Source organism: Lutra lutra, chromosome 2 (assembly GCF_902655055.1).
Source record: "Lutra lutra chromosome 2, mLutLut1.2, whole genome shotgun sequence".
Classification (NCBI taxonomy): domain Eukaryota; kingdom Metazoa; phylum Chordata; class Mammalia; order Carnivora; family Mustelidae; genus Lutra; species Lutra lutra.
The window spans coordinates 144601115-144615780 of record NC_062279.1 but is presented as its reverse complement, the minus strand read 5'-3'; the positions used below and the strand labels follow the sequence as shown (position 1 = coordinate 144615780).

The following is a 14666-nucleotide window of genomic DNA, read 5'->3' as shown; positions in this document are numbered from 1 at the left end:
GAGGTCTCTGTGGGTGGAGCCCTCACGGGGGTTCCTTCAGGAATGAGGCGTGGACATACCCACACAGGGCTGGCTATGACAGTAGAATTTGTGAGAATGAGCTCTTACTTCACTATTCTAAGCTCCTCAAAGAGAAGACTTACTGAAAAAGAAAGTTGTAGGGGTGGGGGAGGTTGGGAGCCAGCCTTCTGGGGGCTCCTCCCAGGAATTGGCGGCCAGCAAGAGCCCCAGTGTCGTGAAACCTCTGCCCGCTGTGCTTGGCCCCCTCCCTGCGTCTGGCATCGAGCTGAGGGAGGCTGGGCCCCCGTGGTAACGGCCACCTCCTGTCTTCTCTGGAGCCACATGGGTCTCTGCTGGGCTCTGCTTCCCTCCATCGTCCGTCGTCTGGTGCTCATTGATTGTGTCCCTGTGCCGATCGCCCTCGCTGCGTAGGCGAGGGAGAAACCTTTACGTCTCACCTCCCGGGGGCTCACAGTCTAGTGAGGCAGTAAACCCAGACACGAGTCAGAACAGAAGTGTGGTAGGCGCGTGTTGTGTTGTTGAAGCATGCACCCAGCATCGTGCTAATACTTTGTGACTTCTTCCTTAGTATGTGCTGACGTCCTCAGAAGCCGCGTTGGGGACTTGCTCACGTGGCCTCCTGAGTGTGCAGTCTGAGACCAACCTGTAAGCATTGGAACGAGTTGGTCATGTGCTCGCCGGGGCTTTGGGGACACAGACTCCCATATGCCTGTGGTACTCACCCTGAGGCTTTTCTTCCAGAGCTCTTTGACATCTGTCTTGCCCGAGCCAAGGAGAGGTGGCGGTCCTTCAGCACAGGAGGCTCTGAGGCGGAGAACGAAGGTACACACCATGCTAATCCCGGGAGGCTACGTGGGTCCGTCGTGTGTCACTGTTTATGACACAGCCAACTTTCTGGCACTGAAATAGTGGTTGGTGCACATTTATAGAAAGGTTCATGGGGAAAGGGATTTTTTTGTCTTTTTTTGAAAAGATTTTATTATTAGAGAGAGAGAACATGAACAGAGGAGCATCAGGCAGAGGGAAAGGGAGTGGAAGAGGGAGAAGCAGACTACCCACTGAACAGGGAGCCTGATGCGGGACTCGATCCCAGTATCTTAAGAATCATGACCCAACTGAAGGCAGATGCTTAATGGCTGAGCCACCAATGCGCACCGGATTTTTTTTTTTCTTAGAAGAAACCAGTTGAAGAGAAGCTTATGAGGAAGACCAATTCCTGAGATGCATTTGTGTGCAGACAGGCCAGAGGGCCAGTCGTAACTGCTGTGGTTACGCGGTTCCCTTGATTTTAGTGCCCTGGCCCCCGGGACTAGTTGAGTATTGGCTCTGACCCGAGCTTGGGAACTTCTGCAGGGAGACAGGAGTCCTGCACATTTGCTGTGTGATGCTTTTAGAATGCCCCGCAACGCCCAGGAATGATTATTGCTGGTGCTTAATGGTGTCGTGTTCGCTGATCTGTGTTTAAACTGTCCGTGTCATGTTGGAATTCCAAAATTCAAAACCGGTTATTTGTGAATATTAGTCAGAAATAGTATGCAGGACTGTTTCCCTGCAGTAACTGCCACACATTCTGAGTTCACACCGCTAATGTTTCGGAGCCAAGGAAGGTGCGTTTCGTGTATATTCCCTTCCTTGTCCATCCTTCCACGGACTCTTGCTGCTGTCCGGTAACATCGGGTGACATTGGAACTTTAGATGCCAGGAAATCCCTGATGACGGTCCAGCCTCAGCTGGTGCCATGAGGTTTTGCTCTTCAGAAGCCCACGGTGCACCGTGCTGGCTCCCGTGTAATCGGGCCCGTGACCACCCCTGTCACACTTAGAGCCTTGGTGTGGTTGTGCATGCCCACCTCTGAGACATGTCCCAATTCCCTGTCTTTTGATAGATGCCGGGTTTTCCGCCGCAGACCGAGAAGCCAGCTTGGAGCTTATTAAACTGGACATCTCTAGGACCTTTCCTAATCTCTGCATTTTTCAGCAGGTAGGTGGGGGTCCTTTGTTGCTTTAAGTGTGTTTTGTCTAAACGTCACAGATGCCAAGCTGCCTGTGTTTGTAACCACGTTTGAAAAGCACTGGGGTTTGGGGGGTGCCAGTGGGAGAGGGCAGTCTTCCATCATCACATTGAGACCTTTACGGACGAGGGTAATTCACGCTTCTGCTCTCAGGCAGCTCTAGTCCCTCTTACGGTGCATGTAGCCAGGCCTCAGTAGGTCTGGCCCAGGAAGGGCCTCATGTGCTGCTCCACCCGATTGGGCGTCCCTGGCCACAGCTTCGTGTTCAGGGCTGCACACACAGCCCTCCCTCAGAAGACGATCTGGGTGTGGAGCCTGGGGCGCTGGAGGGGGCATGCAGAAGTCCTTGGCAGCTGTGGGCTGGAATGAGAGTGGGCTTCTGAGCAGATGGCCCAGGAGAGAGTGGTGACACCCCTGGGTGCAGAACCAGCCATGGGAGATGGGATGGAGTAGCCTCTTGGATGGCAGTCAAGAGAAATGTGGCCTCTCCCGTGGGGCTCTGAGCTGGCCCAGGAGGGGCTCAGGGCTGCTGGCCATGGATTTTGGAGTCATCGGAGCAGAGGGGCATGGAGACTTTTTCTGGCAGTGGACGTTTACCCCGGGGGTCTTCTTTGACCCTTCCCGCATCCAGTCTGTAATGGTTTTTGCCAGGTCTTCTTGTGAAGAAATGCCCTTGAGCCTGTCCTTGCCCTGTTCCCACTGCCCTTACTTGGTTCAGATTCCCGTCTTTTTGTGGATCTCTTTGCCAGCCCCCGCACAGGTCCCCGGCCTCCTCCGTGCGCTCACCTTGGCACTTGCCAAGCAACCTTGGGATCCCCGACCTGATTCTGTCAGGCTCGTGTTTCTGGTATCACGCTGTGTGCACACTGAATAACCAGTAAAAGGATAATGGAATGAACCAGAACAGAGAGTTCACCGGGCACATGGAAGGAAGGAGCCAGGCACATAGATGCACGTGTTAGACACATGTGGGCTTGGCAGAAATATAGGTGTGTCCCAGCACAGAGGAGCTGTGGCCATTGTGCTGTGGGTCCAGCAGGGGTCGGGGGGTGTCGGGAATGGGGTAACTAAGGAAGGGGCCCTCAGCCTGCGCTTGGACTGGGTTTGAATGACAGTCTGACCAGACGATGGGAAAGACCCTCCAGGCGGAAGGAGAACTGGAACAGAAGCATCAGACGGTGGGTGGTGCAGGGGATTCCCCTTCCCTCTGAAGGAACGAGCAGAGAGTGTGGAATTCAGTACTGTGGCCCCGCTTACCACCCCCAGGCCACGGTGGCCGCCCTGTGAGCCCGTGTGCTTCAGCCGTGCTCTAGAGGAAGGACAACGTCAGGACGTGCTTCAAGGTACACCTGCCGTGTAGCTGACCAGGGCAGTCTGCGAACCGCAACGTGGCCTGAGAGGGTGCCGGCCTCTTCCCGACACTGACGAGCAGAGTTCCCAAACCAGGGACCCAGCGGGATCTCTGTACTGTCTCTCCCAGGGACAGCCTCGTTGACTTCGAGATTCACTGGGCAGTTATCTCGGCGCAGGGAGATGTGTTCAGAAGAAGAGGAGGGCTCTTGGGGTCTCTCGGGTGCGGTTTGAGACAGATGGCAGAGATGTTGGCTTTTCTTCTTCCCTCTACATTCCTCTGGGTGTGTCCCTCAGTCCGTGGTTCCCTCAGCGCTGATTTCCTAAGTGGGTAATACCAAGAAACAGCACAGCGGGAGGGGAGAGTGTGGGGAGATGTCTGAAGCAAGAGTTCTGAAACAGGGCTACCATCCACTGGCACCGTCTTTTCTTCAGAGAAAAGACATTCAGCGCATAGAAGGCTGGAGCATCTTTGGAGTTAAAAGCATTTACCGTTAAGAGAAGTTGAGCCTGATGCTCTTGTCTTTCCCGTTGCGTGACGGTCAGCAGTAGTGTTCACACGGGCCTCTGGCACTCTGCCCCCGAGCTCCCTGCCCGTCCTCCTCCTCCTACCCTCGTGGCACTGGATGCTATCTCTTTTACTTTCCCATGTGGGGTTTCTTTCTTTTTTCCCCTCTGATATAGAGTGTCTCTTCTTTCTCTTCTCGGACATAACAGAATGTGATGGTTTGGGCCGTGGCATTCTTTCATAAGAGTGGTCACCTGCAGAGTGACTTCCTCATCACACACCATGTACGCTTTCATTTCCTAAGTTGACTGTGGCTGCACAGTAGCTGTGGGTGGGGACTATGGGGTCTGGACCCTGATGGTCCTTTCACGGTGTCTGCAGACACACTGACATGGCGGGAGGCCCTGTGTGACTGCCACTGTGCCCTCTTAGAAAACAGGAAATTCCAGCTCAGGTCTTGGGTGGACAGGACTGGGAGAGCGTCAATTAAATGATTCCTCTCAGGACTTGACACTCACGGGGTATTTCTTAAACTCGCCATGCTGAAACGCACAGAAGAAACAGGCGATCATTGGGGCGGGGGGCAGGGGGGACGGGTTGGTCACCTGCTCTGAAGAGCCCAGGGGTGGCTGGCTGGCTTGTGGAACGTTGAAGGGGAGACAGTCACACAGCAGGAGCCAGACTGAGGATGCTTTCCGAGCAGGGTGTTAACGCCTGACCCCTCCGCTTTTTCCCAAGCAGCTTTGTGGGTTGAGCCGCAGGCTCTGATTAACCGTGGATTGGCCGTTAACTCGTCGAACCACGCAGGACGCATAGAGCTGCAAGCATAATGCTTGGTCCCTGGTCCACCCCCCCCCGAGAGCAGCTGTTGTGGCCGGCAGTGGCAGCATCCTGTGTCATCCCGAGTACTAACCAGACTTACGCACATATTGTTTTTTGGTGTGTTGATCCTTTTAGGGTGGTCCGTATCATGACATGTTGCACAGTATTTTGGGCGCTTATACTTGTTACCGACCGGATGTGGGTTATGTAAGTGAATCTTTTCAATATTGTGGGTTATGTAAGTGAATCTTTTCAATATTTTATAATGTTACCATTTAAAGAGAAAGTCAGAATATTGCCCAGCACAACTTAGCTGCAAACGTCAGGTTGAGTGCCTTCATTTTTTTGTTGTTGTCAGGGGTAGGGGGTTGGTAGAGAGCTTCGTGGTCCGTGAGTCGCCTCCGCTTTCTCATAAAGGGGCTGAGCTGACACGGCCGCTTTGTGGCACTAATCACATTGTAACCGATTTGACTTTCATTTTTTGCATGTGATTTCTTTTTTTCTTAGCATTAAGTCAGAAAAGCCTTTAAGCATAACTGTTGATACACTGTGCTGCTGTCCCCATGGCTGTGTGCACATGACCATAGACTAATGGGGTTAGGCCCCAGCTCTGCAGCCCTGACACTGTCCGTGCTGGAGGGCGGGCTGTCAGGTGCCAGATGTGCTCATGGTTTTCCATGTAGCAGGGGGGTGGGGGGGCCGAGGGAGAGCAGGCAGGTGCAGGAGTGGGTGGGTGCTGCTGAGGCTCTCGGATCAGTGGTGGGTGGGGGCAGGTGGGGGGTGTGTGGGCTCTGTGAGCTTGGGGGTGTCTTGATGCCTCTCTGAACCCGTGAAAGAGCAGTTCGGACCACGGTGGCTGCCGTGAGTTTGACTCCCCTTCTCTTCTCCCTCAGGTCCAGGGCATGTCATTTATTGCGGCTGTGCTGATCTTGAACCTAGATACTGCAGATGCCTTCATTGCTTTTTCTAATCTTTTGAATAAACCCTGCCAGATGGCGTTTTTCCGAGTGGACCATGGCCTTGTGAGTATCCCCAGGATGTGTGTCTTATCACACAGTCAGGTTGCTGATCATTCTGTCTTTTCAGAGGGAAAGGGAGTGTGTTTTCCAAACACATGGTTCAGAACCATTTGTATGTATTTCTTAACAATTCTTTCAGAAGTATTTCTGAACAAACCCTTTTTCAAGGAGGGAGGAGGCGGAGGGCCGGCTGCTACCCGAGCATGCACGCCCTGTGTCCCAGCAGAAGCTCAGGGGGGCTGTCCACGTTTGGGTCCATCGTGGAGAGCATGGTATCACCCACCTCTGTGGCTGCTCACTGTCACCCTGGGGCTCTGCCTCATGAGGTGCGCCCCACACAAGACAGGGGACGTGGTTAGACACAGACCGGATGTAAGGAGCAGACAGGAGTTGCCCTGGGGCAGCCCCTCACGTGCTCCCAATGGTGGGTCTCCTACAGGACACCAATGAAGAACCAAGGCCCAGATAATGTGACCCATCCAGGTACATAGCTGGTGCATGGAAGAGCTGCGAGCCTAACCTATTCTGCTCCCTAAGCCCACGGGCTCCCTACACCCTGAGAGCCATCCACTCAGGGGCCCAGTGGCTGGATTTGCTGATTATTTGCTGATAATGGTCACCGGTACTACAGGATCTCGGTCATGTTTCTTCCCAAATGTCTTAAGGCTTCCAGAGTATGTCTTGCTCAGGTAGTACTTACATTTAAAAAAAAAAAAAAAGTAGTATTTTAACACTGCTGTGAACATGGTGGCTGTTGGGGGGCTATGAATTGTCAGAAACCTTTTGGAAGACAGTTTGGTTTCAACTGTCAGTAGTGGTATTGGCACAGGTAGGTAACTCGGCATGTGCAGATCAATCCTGAGGTCACAGGTGTGGACAAAGCATTATGCACAGAGGTGGTTGTTATGTAATTATTTATACTGTAATAACTTAAAAATATTGTTCATGGTGAAGATGAAAACATTTTAAAATGGGTGCTTCAGGGAGGCAGATGGTTACTTAAAATCCAGCAGTAGAAACAACGGGTGTTGGCGAGGTTGTGGAGAAAAAGGGGAACCATCTTCCACTGCTGGTAGAAATGCAGGCTGGTGCAGCCACTCTGGAGAACAGTGTGGAGGTTCCTCAAGGTCCTGAAAGTAGAGCTGCCCTAGCATCCAGTAATTGCACTATAGGGTATTTACCCTGAGAACGAGACGGCGCTGACTCAGAAGACTGTGTGTGTGTGCTGGTGTTCACAGCGGCATTAGCTACAAGAGCCGAACTGTAGAAGCAGCCCACGTGTCCATCCACTGATGAACGGTTAAGGGAGGGTGTGTGTGTGACACGTACAGTGGAATATTACTTAGCCGTGAAAAGGAATGAAATCTTGCCATTTGCAACAACATGGATGAAGTTAGGGAGTATTGTGTGACGTGAGATAAGTCAGTCAGAGGAAGACAGACACCGTGTGATTTTTCTTATATGTGGACTTGAAAAAACACATGATGAAAGGGAAAAAAGAGACAAATCAACAAACTCCTGATTCTGGAAGACAAGATGGTGTTTCCCCAGGGGAGGTGGGCCAGGGGCTGGGGGTTAGGAGCGCTCTGAGCACCAAGTGATGAGTGGAACTGCTGAATCCCTCATGACATCGTACATCTGAAAATAAGGTTATCGCTGCATGCTAATATACTGCAGTTAAAATAAGAAAAAATAATGTTTGGGAGCATAGCTGATGCAGTCCTGAGGTTTGCAAAGCATCATATCCTGGAAAAGTATTTAAGATTAAAAAGCTGATTATTTTTTCAAAAGTGTCTGAAACAGACCACTTTCCGTAACAGCTACCGTATTTAACAATAAAAGGAAGTGAACAGTATTAGTAGTACTTACAGACGATCTGTTTTGTTTTTGTACTACTTAAGTGTTCTACAGGCAACATCTACAGACTTCCAGAGTCAGGAAAGTACCTGCTGTATATAATAAAATGATCGCCATCTCCATATCTCCTATTGGTGAAGATAAGACCACCCCCCTTCTCTTTAGATGCCTATGATAAAAACTGAGCTTAGGCGTTTCTGTGTATATTTTTAAGGAGAGATCAGAGAATCACGGTGTGGAACAGGGCCTTCTTGACAGTGGGGTCTCCCGGCAGTAGCACTGTGGACGTAGGGGGCTGATAGCCACAGGGGAGGCCCACAGTGCCCACCGCCTCTAACCCCCTGAATGCGAGTAGCACCGCCCAGTTAGCAGACCCATCAGAAACGTCCTCTGAGGTGGTCAGGTGTCCCCCTAAGGGGCGGAGTCCTCCCCACACCCCCACCGAGACCCCCTGGTTTATAGTATGTCCCTTCATTGGGTCGGAGAGTGGCTGGTTGCCCGCGTGTAGCCAGGGGTGGGTGGCCCAGAAGCGAGCCACCTCTCTGATGTACATCATGGCTAATCCCGCCCTCGATGTTGGTCCCCTTCCATAAGTACTCCCCCTCTCAGTGTGTGCTGTTGTCCCATAAACCCTCCAGGAGATGGAAAGTACATGCCGGGGACAAGGCTCTGACTGCTTGCTTACTCTTGACGTCTTCTCCCTTGGCTGCATTAAAAGGGCTGCATTCCTGAGCCAGCCTCGCGTGCCTGTGCCCCACCCGTCAGTGTCGCACTCCCTCGGGAAGGGCCAGGGTTGTGCATGGGGGTGGGGGTGGAACGTGCTTTCTCAGGTTCTTCTTTCCTGGTTCTTGGAGAAGAGCCAGCCCACAAACACTCAGCCTTTGCTGAGGGGGTCAGGCACGGTTCCTCTCCCAGCCTTGCCACACTCCTGTGGGCCTCTGCTGTCTTCCTTATAAGCTGCGGAAATAGGACGATGGAGCTGGTAATGCTGGTATGGGGAGCAGAGAAGGGGCTTTGGTAGAAAGTGCCTGAGCCCAGAGAGGGGTGCTGGTCAGGACACGTTAGCAACTACGGACGACGACGATTGTCCTGTCCTACAAGTATCCATATGTGGCCTTTCTTCTGGAGAATGGGAACCTGTGCTGATAATTGCTTTATTGGTCTCTCTCACATTATCTCCCCAGATGTTGACCTATTTTGCTGCATTTGAGGTATTCTTTGAAGAAAATTTGCCGAAATTATTTGCTCATTTCAAGAAAAACAACTTAACTCCAGACATCTACCTAATTGATTGGTAAGACTGAATTTTCTATGTGTTTTGTCCTCTCTCTGCCTCTTTTTCCACTGTCCTCACTGCCGGCTTTTTTCTGGGCTCAGCCAATCTCCGTCCTACGTCTTATCTTACCATCTTCCCCACTGCCCTGCGTCGGAGGTGCCTTTTCAAGCTCTGTGTCTGCCAGGTGCTGGGAGATCTGTTTGATTACTGTGACTCGAATTGTCCTTCTTCATTCCCTTGAGGAGAGAAATGGCATCTTGGACCTACTTGTTTCAGAGTGCCATTTATCCGTGCACTAAGCAAGAGGTCACTAAGCACCTGGTCTGTGCAGGGCTCTCTGCTAGGGTCTTGTGACGCACGGGGAGCAGGACACGGTGCCTGCCTGTCCAGAGCTCTGTCCCAAGGGAAGAGCTGCATCCACGGACAGCTGTACGGCATGTCATACGTGTTGTCTCTTAGGAAGGGAAGATGGACAGAGCTCTGGACCCCGGCTCAGGGGTCAGAGTATGCAGAGGGGATCCGCGAGTTTGAGCTGAGGCATGATGTAAGCACATGGAGGCCCAGAATTGGCGGGCTGTAGTGGTCGGCCTGGGGATGCTGGAGCCTGTGGTGAGGGGGTGAGAGGTCGTGTGGGACTTCGGTCCCATGCCAGGGAGCTTGGGCAGGATTGCAGGACCCAGAGGGAATGGTTGCAGGCTTCTGCTCGGGGTGCCAAGGGAGATGAGTTCTATCCAGAAGTGAGCTTTAGGTTCCATGGGAGCCCGGGGAGCCTGAGGGCAGGGATATGTGAAGGCCAAAAGACCAGGGCTTGAACTTAGGTGTGGGGAGCTGGTGGACGGGCGGGGGCTGGGAGGCCAAGGGAGATGAGAGCTGCAGGTCCCTGAGGGAGTTTGTGGGTGTGTGAGGGAAGGCCGAGAATCATCTGCACTCCACCGTCTAGCTAGTGAGGGGCTCGTGGGCACCCCTGGCTGGGATCAGGTTTGGCGGCGTGCTTAAGGGACTTGGTTTTGGACACTGCTTTGGAGGTACCTGCTAGACATCTAAGTAGACATACACACTGGGGGCTCCAGAGAGTTCTGGGTGGAGTGGAGCAGCAGGCCAGGCCGATCTTCATGCAGAGGTGGATGTGGTCATCGGAGCAAGGGGTGGGATGTCACTCCTGAGAACACAGTGTTCGGGGGCAGGAGAGCAGATGGTGGCGGGAGGAGTGTGGTTCTGGAACCCTCAGACCTGGTCTGGCCTCTCTGCTACTTGTTTCGTGGCCTCGGGGAAGGGCATTAACCCTCTCTCCATACGTTTTCTCCTCTGTCACCTGCAGTGATGAACCTTGTTGGGCCTTAAGAGGTGATGCCCCCGGTGCCTGCCACCTGGCTCACAGAGGGACTCTACAGAAAAAAAAGATGTCATTCGGCCAGAAGCCCTGTTTGGGCTTCTGCACAGTGCCGACTGTGACTTTGCATGGAGTAGGGGAGGGTCAGACCGCACCACAGTCTTTGCTTCTGCCTCACCCGTGTTAGGCCTCCAACTCCGATTCTTAGGTTTTTGGCCTAAAGCTGAGGGTGGAGAACACTGTCTGGAATGGCGTCTTACACACTCTTTCCCCAACTCACAAAAGGAAAGGGATTCTGTGTTGGGATCGGTGTGTGGCCGTATGTGCAGAAACTTCCTCTGCATACCTGACCGGAGCAAGTTTCAGACAATATCTAGCTCTTGCTTTGTGGTAAAGCATTCTGAAATTTCCTGTTCTGTTCTGTTTACTTAAAAACCACCGGTGGTCCTCCACTTGGATTGATTTCACAGTGCCGTCGTCTTGACTAGGTCGTGAGGGGCAGCACTGAGAGCACTGTCCTAGAGGACCGGCTCGTCTCTCTTTTCGTCTGGAGACAGTTTCCGTCCAGATGAGGGCAGAGGCCAAGGGCAACTGCGTTTATTGACTCCAGTGCTGCTCACACAGAACCTCCTGTAAGCTCAGAGCAATCCCTTGGCGTGAACCCTGACACCTCTATCTCATAGATGGTGAGACTGAGGCTCGGGGAGGCCTCTAGTGGCTCTCCCGAGGTCACAGGGCTCACGTGGCCTGCCCACGGAGCCCTTCTAAGGGAGTAGGTGAGGCAGTGTAACCCGAGAGCTGCCTCCCAGAACTCGGGCTCCAAAGGTCGCGTCTGCACGCCAGTGGTGCTCCGGGGAGCCTGAACCTCGGACCAGACTTGTCCGTGATGGAAACTGATGCAGCATACAGGGTGTCTACGGGACAAGGAAGCTCCAGGGTTCATGCATGGTGGGTCATGGCTGGTCCCCAATGCCTCGTGTACGCTGCCCCCTGTGCTCTGGGGAGGCCTCTGCTTTCTGGAGTAAGGACCGAGGAGAACATCATCTCCGTTTACAGTAGCAGTGGGTGGCCAGTGAAAATGCCTTGGGCCCAGCCAAGCCCCGTGTTCCTGACATACTCCTTGCAGTTTAGGGATGAGCTGCATTGACTCAGGTTCTTGGTGGGGTGCTCCCGGGGAACGGCTCCGGCGGGGAGCAGGTCGGGTGGCAGGGAGGAAGCCAGGAAAGAGCCTGGAAGCCGACCACGTGGAATTTTGTCTTCACCGAGGAGCCAACTGCCCTGTCATACCCGAAGTCAGTGGCTGGGCCCGGTCAGACGCCAGAGCCCTGGCTTTCTTGCTGGGCATCCCTGGCCTCCCCAAAGCTGTGTCCACACTCTCAGCAGGGCGCTGCCACAGAGGGGCCGTGTGCCAGGAGACGAGGCAGATCTTGGCAGCCTCCGGATGAAGTCTCGTTCCTGCCCCCTGACCTGTCCGAGGGTCGACGGGCGCCCCTATGCCTTGGCTGGCTGAGTGTCCCGGGCGAGCTCCATGGGCACAAAGATGTCCTCTCCTTTCTGGCTGCACATCCGTCCGCCGGAGGCCGGCTAGGAATGGTTCCTGCTTCACTGCAGGAGGCCCCCTGCCCCGTGGCGGCTGACAGGGTGCGCGGTCAGTTCTTACCTAGCGCAGTGGGAGAGGGTCCTGGCTGATGTGCTCGTCCTTCTCCGCCTTGCGGCGTGAGCTTGTCTTCGTCACAGCACTGACCCGCTCCTGGGGCATCTCTGTTTCTTGCTGTCCCTGGTGTCCGGCCCCATGGGTGGCTTTGAATCCTAGAGCAGGGCTCACGTCTACTCCCAAGGGGCCCGTGCCAGATCCCAGCCCGAGGCCCGCCGTGGGGCTTGTCCGTCTGCATGCACTCGGGACACTGGCGCAGGAGCTCACGGTGCAGAGTCAGATTCACCTGCCGCTGCTGCCTTCCTGGAAAGAGGGGTCTTCCCTGGGGCGGCGTGTCACCCTTCTCTGCACGCCACAGACACATGAGGGCCGGAGCACGGGCTCGCCGGCAGCGTTGGTCTCCCTGCAGTTTCGGGTGCTCAGTCGGATGTCATGTCCTGTGGGAGGATCGACACGCTCACCGGACTCCTTGGACTCCTGCCCAATGCCGTGGACTGGCAGAATTGTCTGGAGGCATGAACGGATGTTGTATTAAACAGTCTGGGATTAGTAAAAGAATCCGGCAGGCTGTTCCCCAGCGTGAGTGGTGTTTGTCGAAGTGAGGTTGGAGGTCCTTGGGATCCCACCGCTTCGCTGAATCTCCACCTTGGAGGAGAGGTTCAGGGTGAGTTTGTTGGCACATTTCAGTTTCTGTTGCATCCTGTGCTCATTCCATTTGTGGGTTTTAATGTTGGGGTGACAGGTCCGTCTATGAGCTGCTCAGGAGCAGGGGCTTGTCCTGCCGAGCTCCCATGCACCTGGGCTAGTGGCTGGCATGCCCTGGGGCCCTTGTTTTTGCAGGGGGACAGGGAGGGTTGCAAGCCCCCTTGCAGGAAGGGCCTGCTCAGCTTGGCTGCACCTGGGGCCTACCCTGCAGTGCCAGGGCCCTGAGCCGTCCCTGCCACCTGCCGGCCCTGCTGTGGGCTGTGGCACGAGGGCCCAGTGAGAGGGAGCTCTGAGGGCATAGAGCGGGATCTGACTGCTTCCAGGCCTGGGGCAGGGGCTAGACTTGGGAACTGAGTTGGAACTGAGTCTTACATAACTACCTCCCTGTCTTTTGTCTTTTTTTTTTTTTTTAAGGTTTTATTTGTTTGAAAGAACAAGTAAGCACGAGTTGGGAGAGAGGGGCAGAGGGAGAAGCAGACTCCCCACTGAGTAGGGAGCTGGATGTAGGACTCGATCCCAGGACCCCGAGATCATGACCTGAGCTGAAGGCAAACGCTTTGCCGACTGGGCCTCCCAGGTGCCCCGCTACCTCCCAGTCTTTGCACACATGCAGTTTGTGTTTGACATTTAATGTTTTCATAGCTCTTATAAAGTCTGATCATCTCATTTAGCAGCATCTGTTCTAATGGCTCATCTCAGTTTGTGGGGAACACGGGGAGCACCTGGTGAGGTTGGGGGCTTGGGGACACTTCCTAAACCAGCTCTGGGGGACAGAGGCTCGCAACCCTGGGAAAGTGGGGCATGGCTGGGGGTCCGTGGCATCAGGCCTCGAAGGTCCTGTCCAAGAATCTGGCTGTGGCTTCTCTGCAGGGGGCCTTCCAGATGGCACCTGCACCCTAGGCTCAAACCTGCTTCCCACAGCCTCCCTGTGTTTGCATCTTCCTCGCTTATAAAGTGGAGATGAGCGTACGTGCTTGTGGAGTTGCAGTGGGGAGAAATGGGATAAACTGGGCAGATGGCAGGAAGCTGTGCTCAGCATGGAGCCGGTGCTCCCCACAGCCCTGTTACCTGCTCGGGGAGTGGACTGGGGAAGGGCTGGCTTCTGAGAGTGAGCCTTGGCCTCCGTGGAGGCTTCGGGAGCCGTGGAGCCCCCTTCTCCCCCTGCCCGTACCCCATCACATGCCTGCAAGCCAAGACCAGCAGTTAGAGCAGACATTGCTAGTCGGGATGTTTTCTGGAAGTTGGGGGCACTTGGGGGGAAGAATCCGACCTGCTCCTCCCATACACATCATGAGGGGAGCAGAGGCACACTAAGGTGTGTGTGATGCCTTCTATAAGCCCATGGCCGCTTCTTTAGTTCCGCAGTGTGGAAATAGAGTATTTTGCATTAGTTGAATGTGTACCTAAAGTGACCATTTTTGACATCCAGTGCAATAACGTGCAGCGGTCCGGGGAAGAGCGGCCTGGAACTCTTTGTTGCTGCCATGGGGAGAAGCCTGTAGCATCCTGGGCAGGCCTTGGGACCCTGCTCCTCCCACACTCAACGGGCCGAGCAGGAGGCAGCCAAGTGCACTGGGCATGGTGAGAGCGAGCGCCTGAAGGGTTGGAAACAGGAAAGGACAGAGCTCTCTGGTTCCTGCTGCTCCCGAGGGAGCCGTCCCCATCCCCGTCCCCAGGGAGGAAGTACGCATTGGTGATCCAGTCAGCATTTGCCTCTCTCCCTCTCTGATCCTGGGATACGGCCTCTGTTCAGTACCATCCACACTGTCGCCAGCCCAGAGCCCTCCCTGATCTCCAGGTCACACACAAGTGATGAGTTCATGCAGCCACTTGGACGTCTGGCTCTCAGACAGCAGGTCTTCGCACTCAACTCTGGACTTCTCTGTCCCAACCAGAGATGCCACATGTCTTTACATGACCACTCCATCCAACCTAGTGTCCCTGAAATCAGTCCACCACGGAGTCCAGGGTCTTCCCCTCTCCGGCCACTTCCACTGTGGCCTCCCTGCTCCGACCTTGCATGGGCTGTCGCAGTGGCCATCCAGGAAAGCCTGTGTCTGCGAGGTGGGCAGGACCCCCCACTGGTTTTCCACCACACGTAGAATAAAACCTA

The 14666-nt window shown here is 54.3% G+C and overlaps 1 protein-coding gene and 1 long non-coding RNA gene across 9 annotated transcripts in view; both read left to right on the top strand.

Annotated features, from left to right (window-relative positions):
* TBC1D14 (TBC1 domain family member 14) overlaps nucleotides 1-14666 on the top strand; it is a 103966-nt gene that overhangs the window by 80784 nt on the left and 8516 nt on the right. For 7 of the 8 annotated variants that reach the window (XR_007125270.1, XR_007125269.1, XM_047718796.1 and 4 more), the window contains 5 exons: nucleotides 763-843; nucleotides 1907-2001; nucleotides 4848-4919; nucleotides 5606-5734; nucleotides 8773-8882. Coding sequence is in view for 6 of the 8 variants with exons in the window: in XM_047718796.1 (XP_047574752.1) it covers nucleotides 763-843; nucleotides 1907-2001; nucleotides 4848-4919; nucleotides 5606-5734; nucleotides 8773-8882 (487 nt within the window). In the remaining 2 variants the exon portion in view is untranslated. The remainder of the gene's footprint in view (nucleotides 1-762; nucleotides 844-1906; nucleotides 2002-4847; nucleotides 4920-5605; nucleotides 5735-8772; nucleotides 8883-14666) is intronic. The other variant, XM_047718798.1, reaches the window with a different exon arrangement.
* On the top strand, nucleotides 6233-6854 carry LOC125093513 (uncharacterized). The gene is made up of 2 exons (XR_007125271.1): nucleotides 6233-6545; nucleotides 6628-6854. It is a non-coding gene; the product is annotated as an uncharacterized LOC125093513 (long non-coding RNA).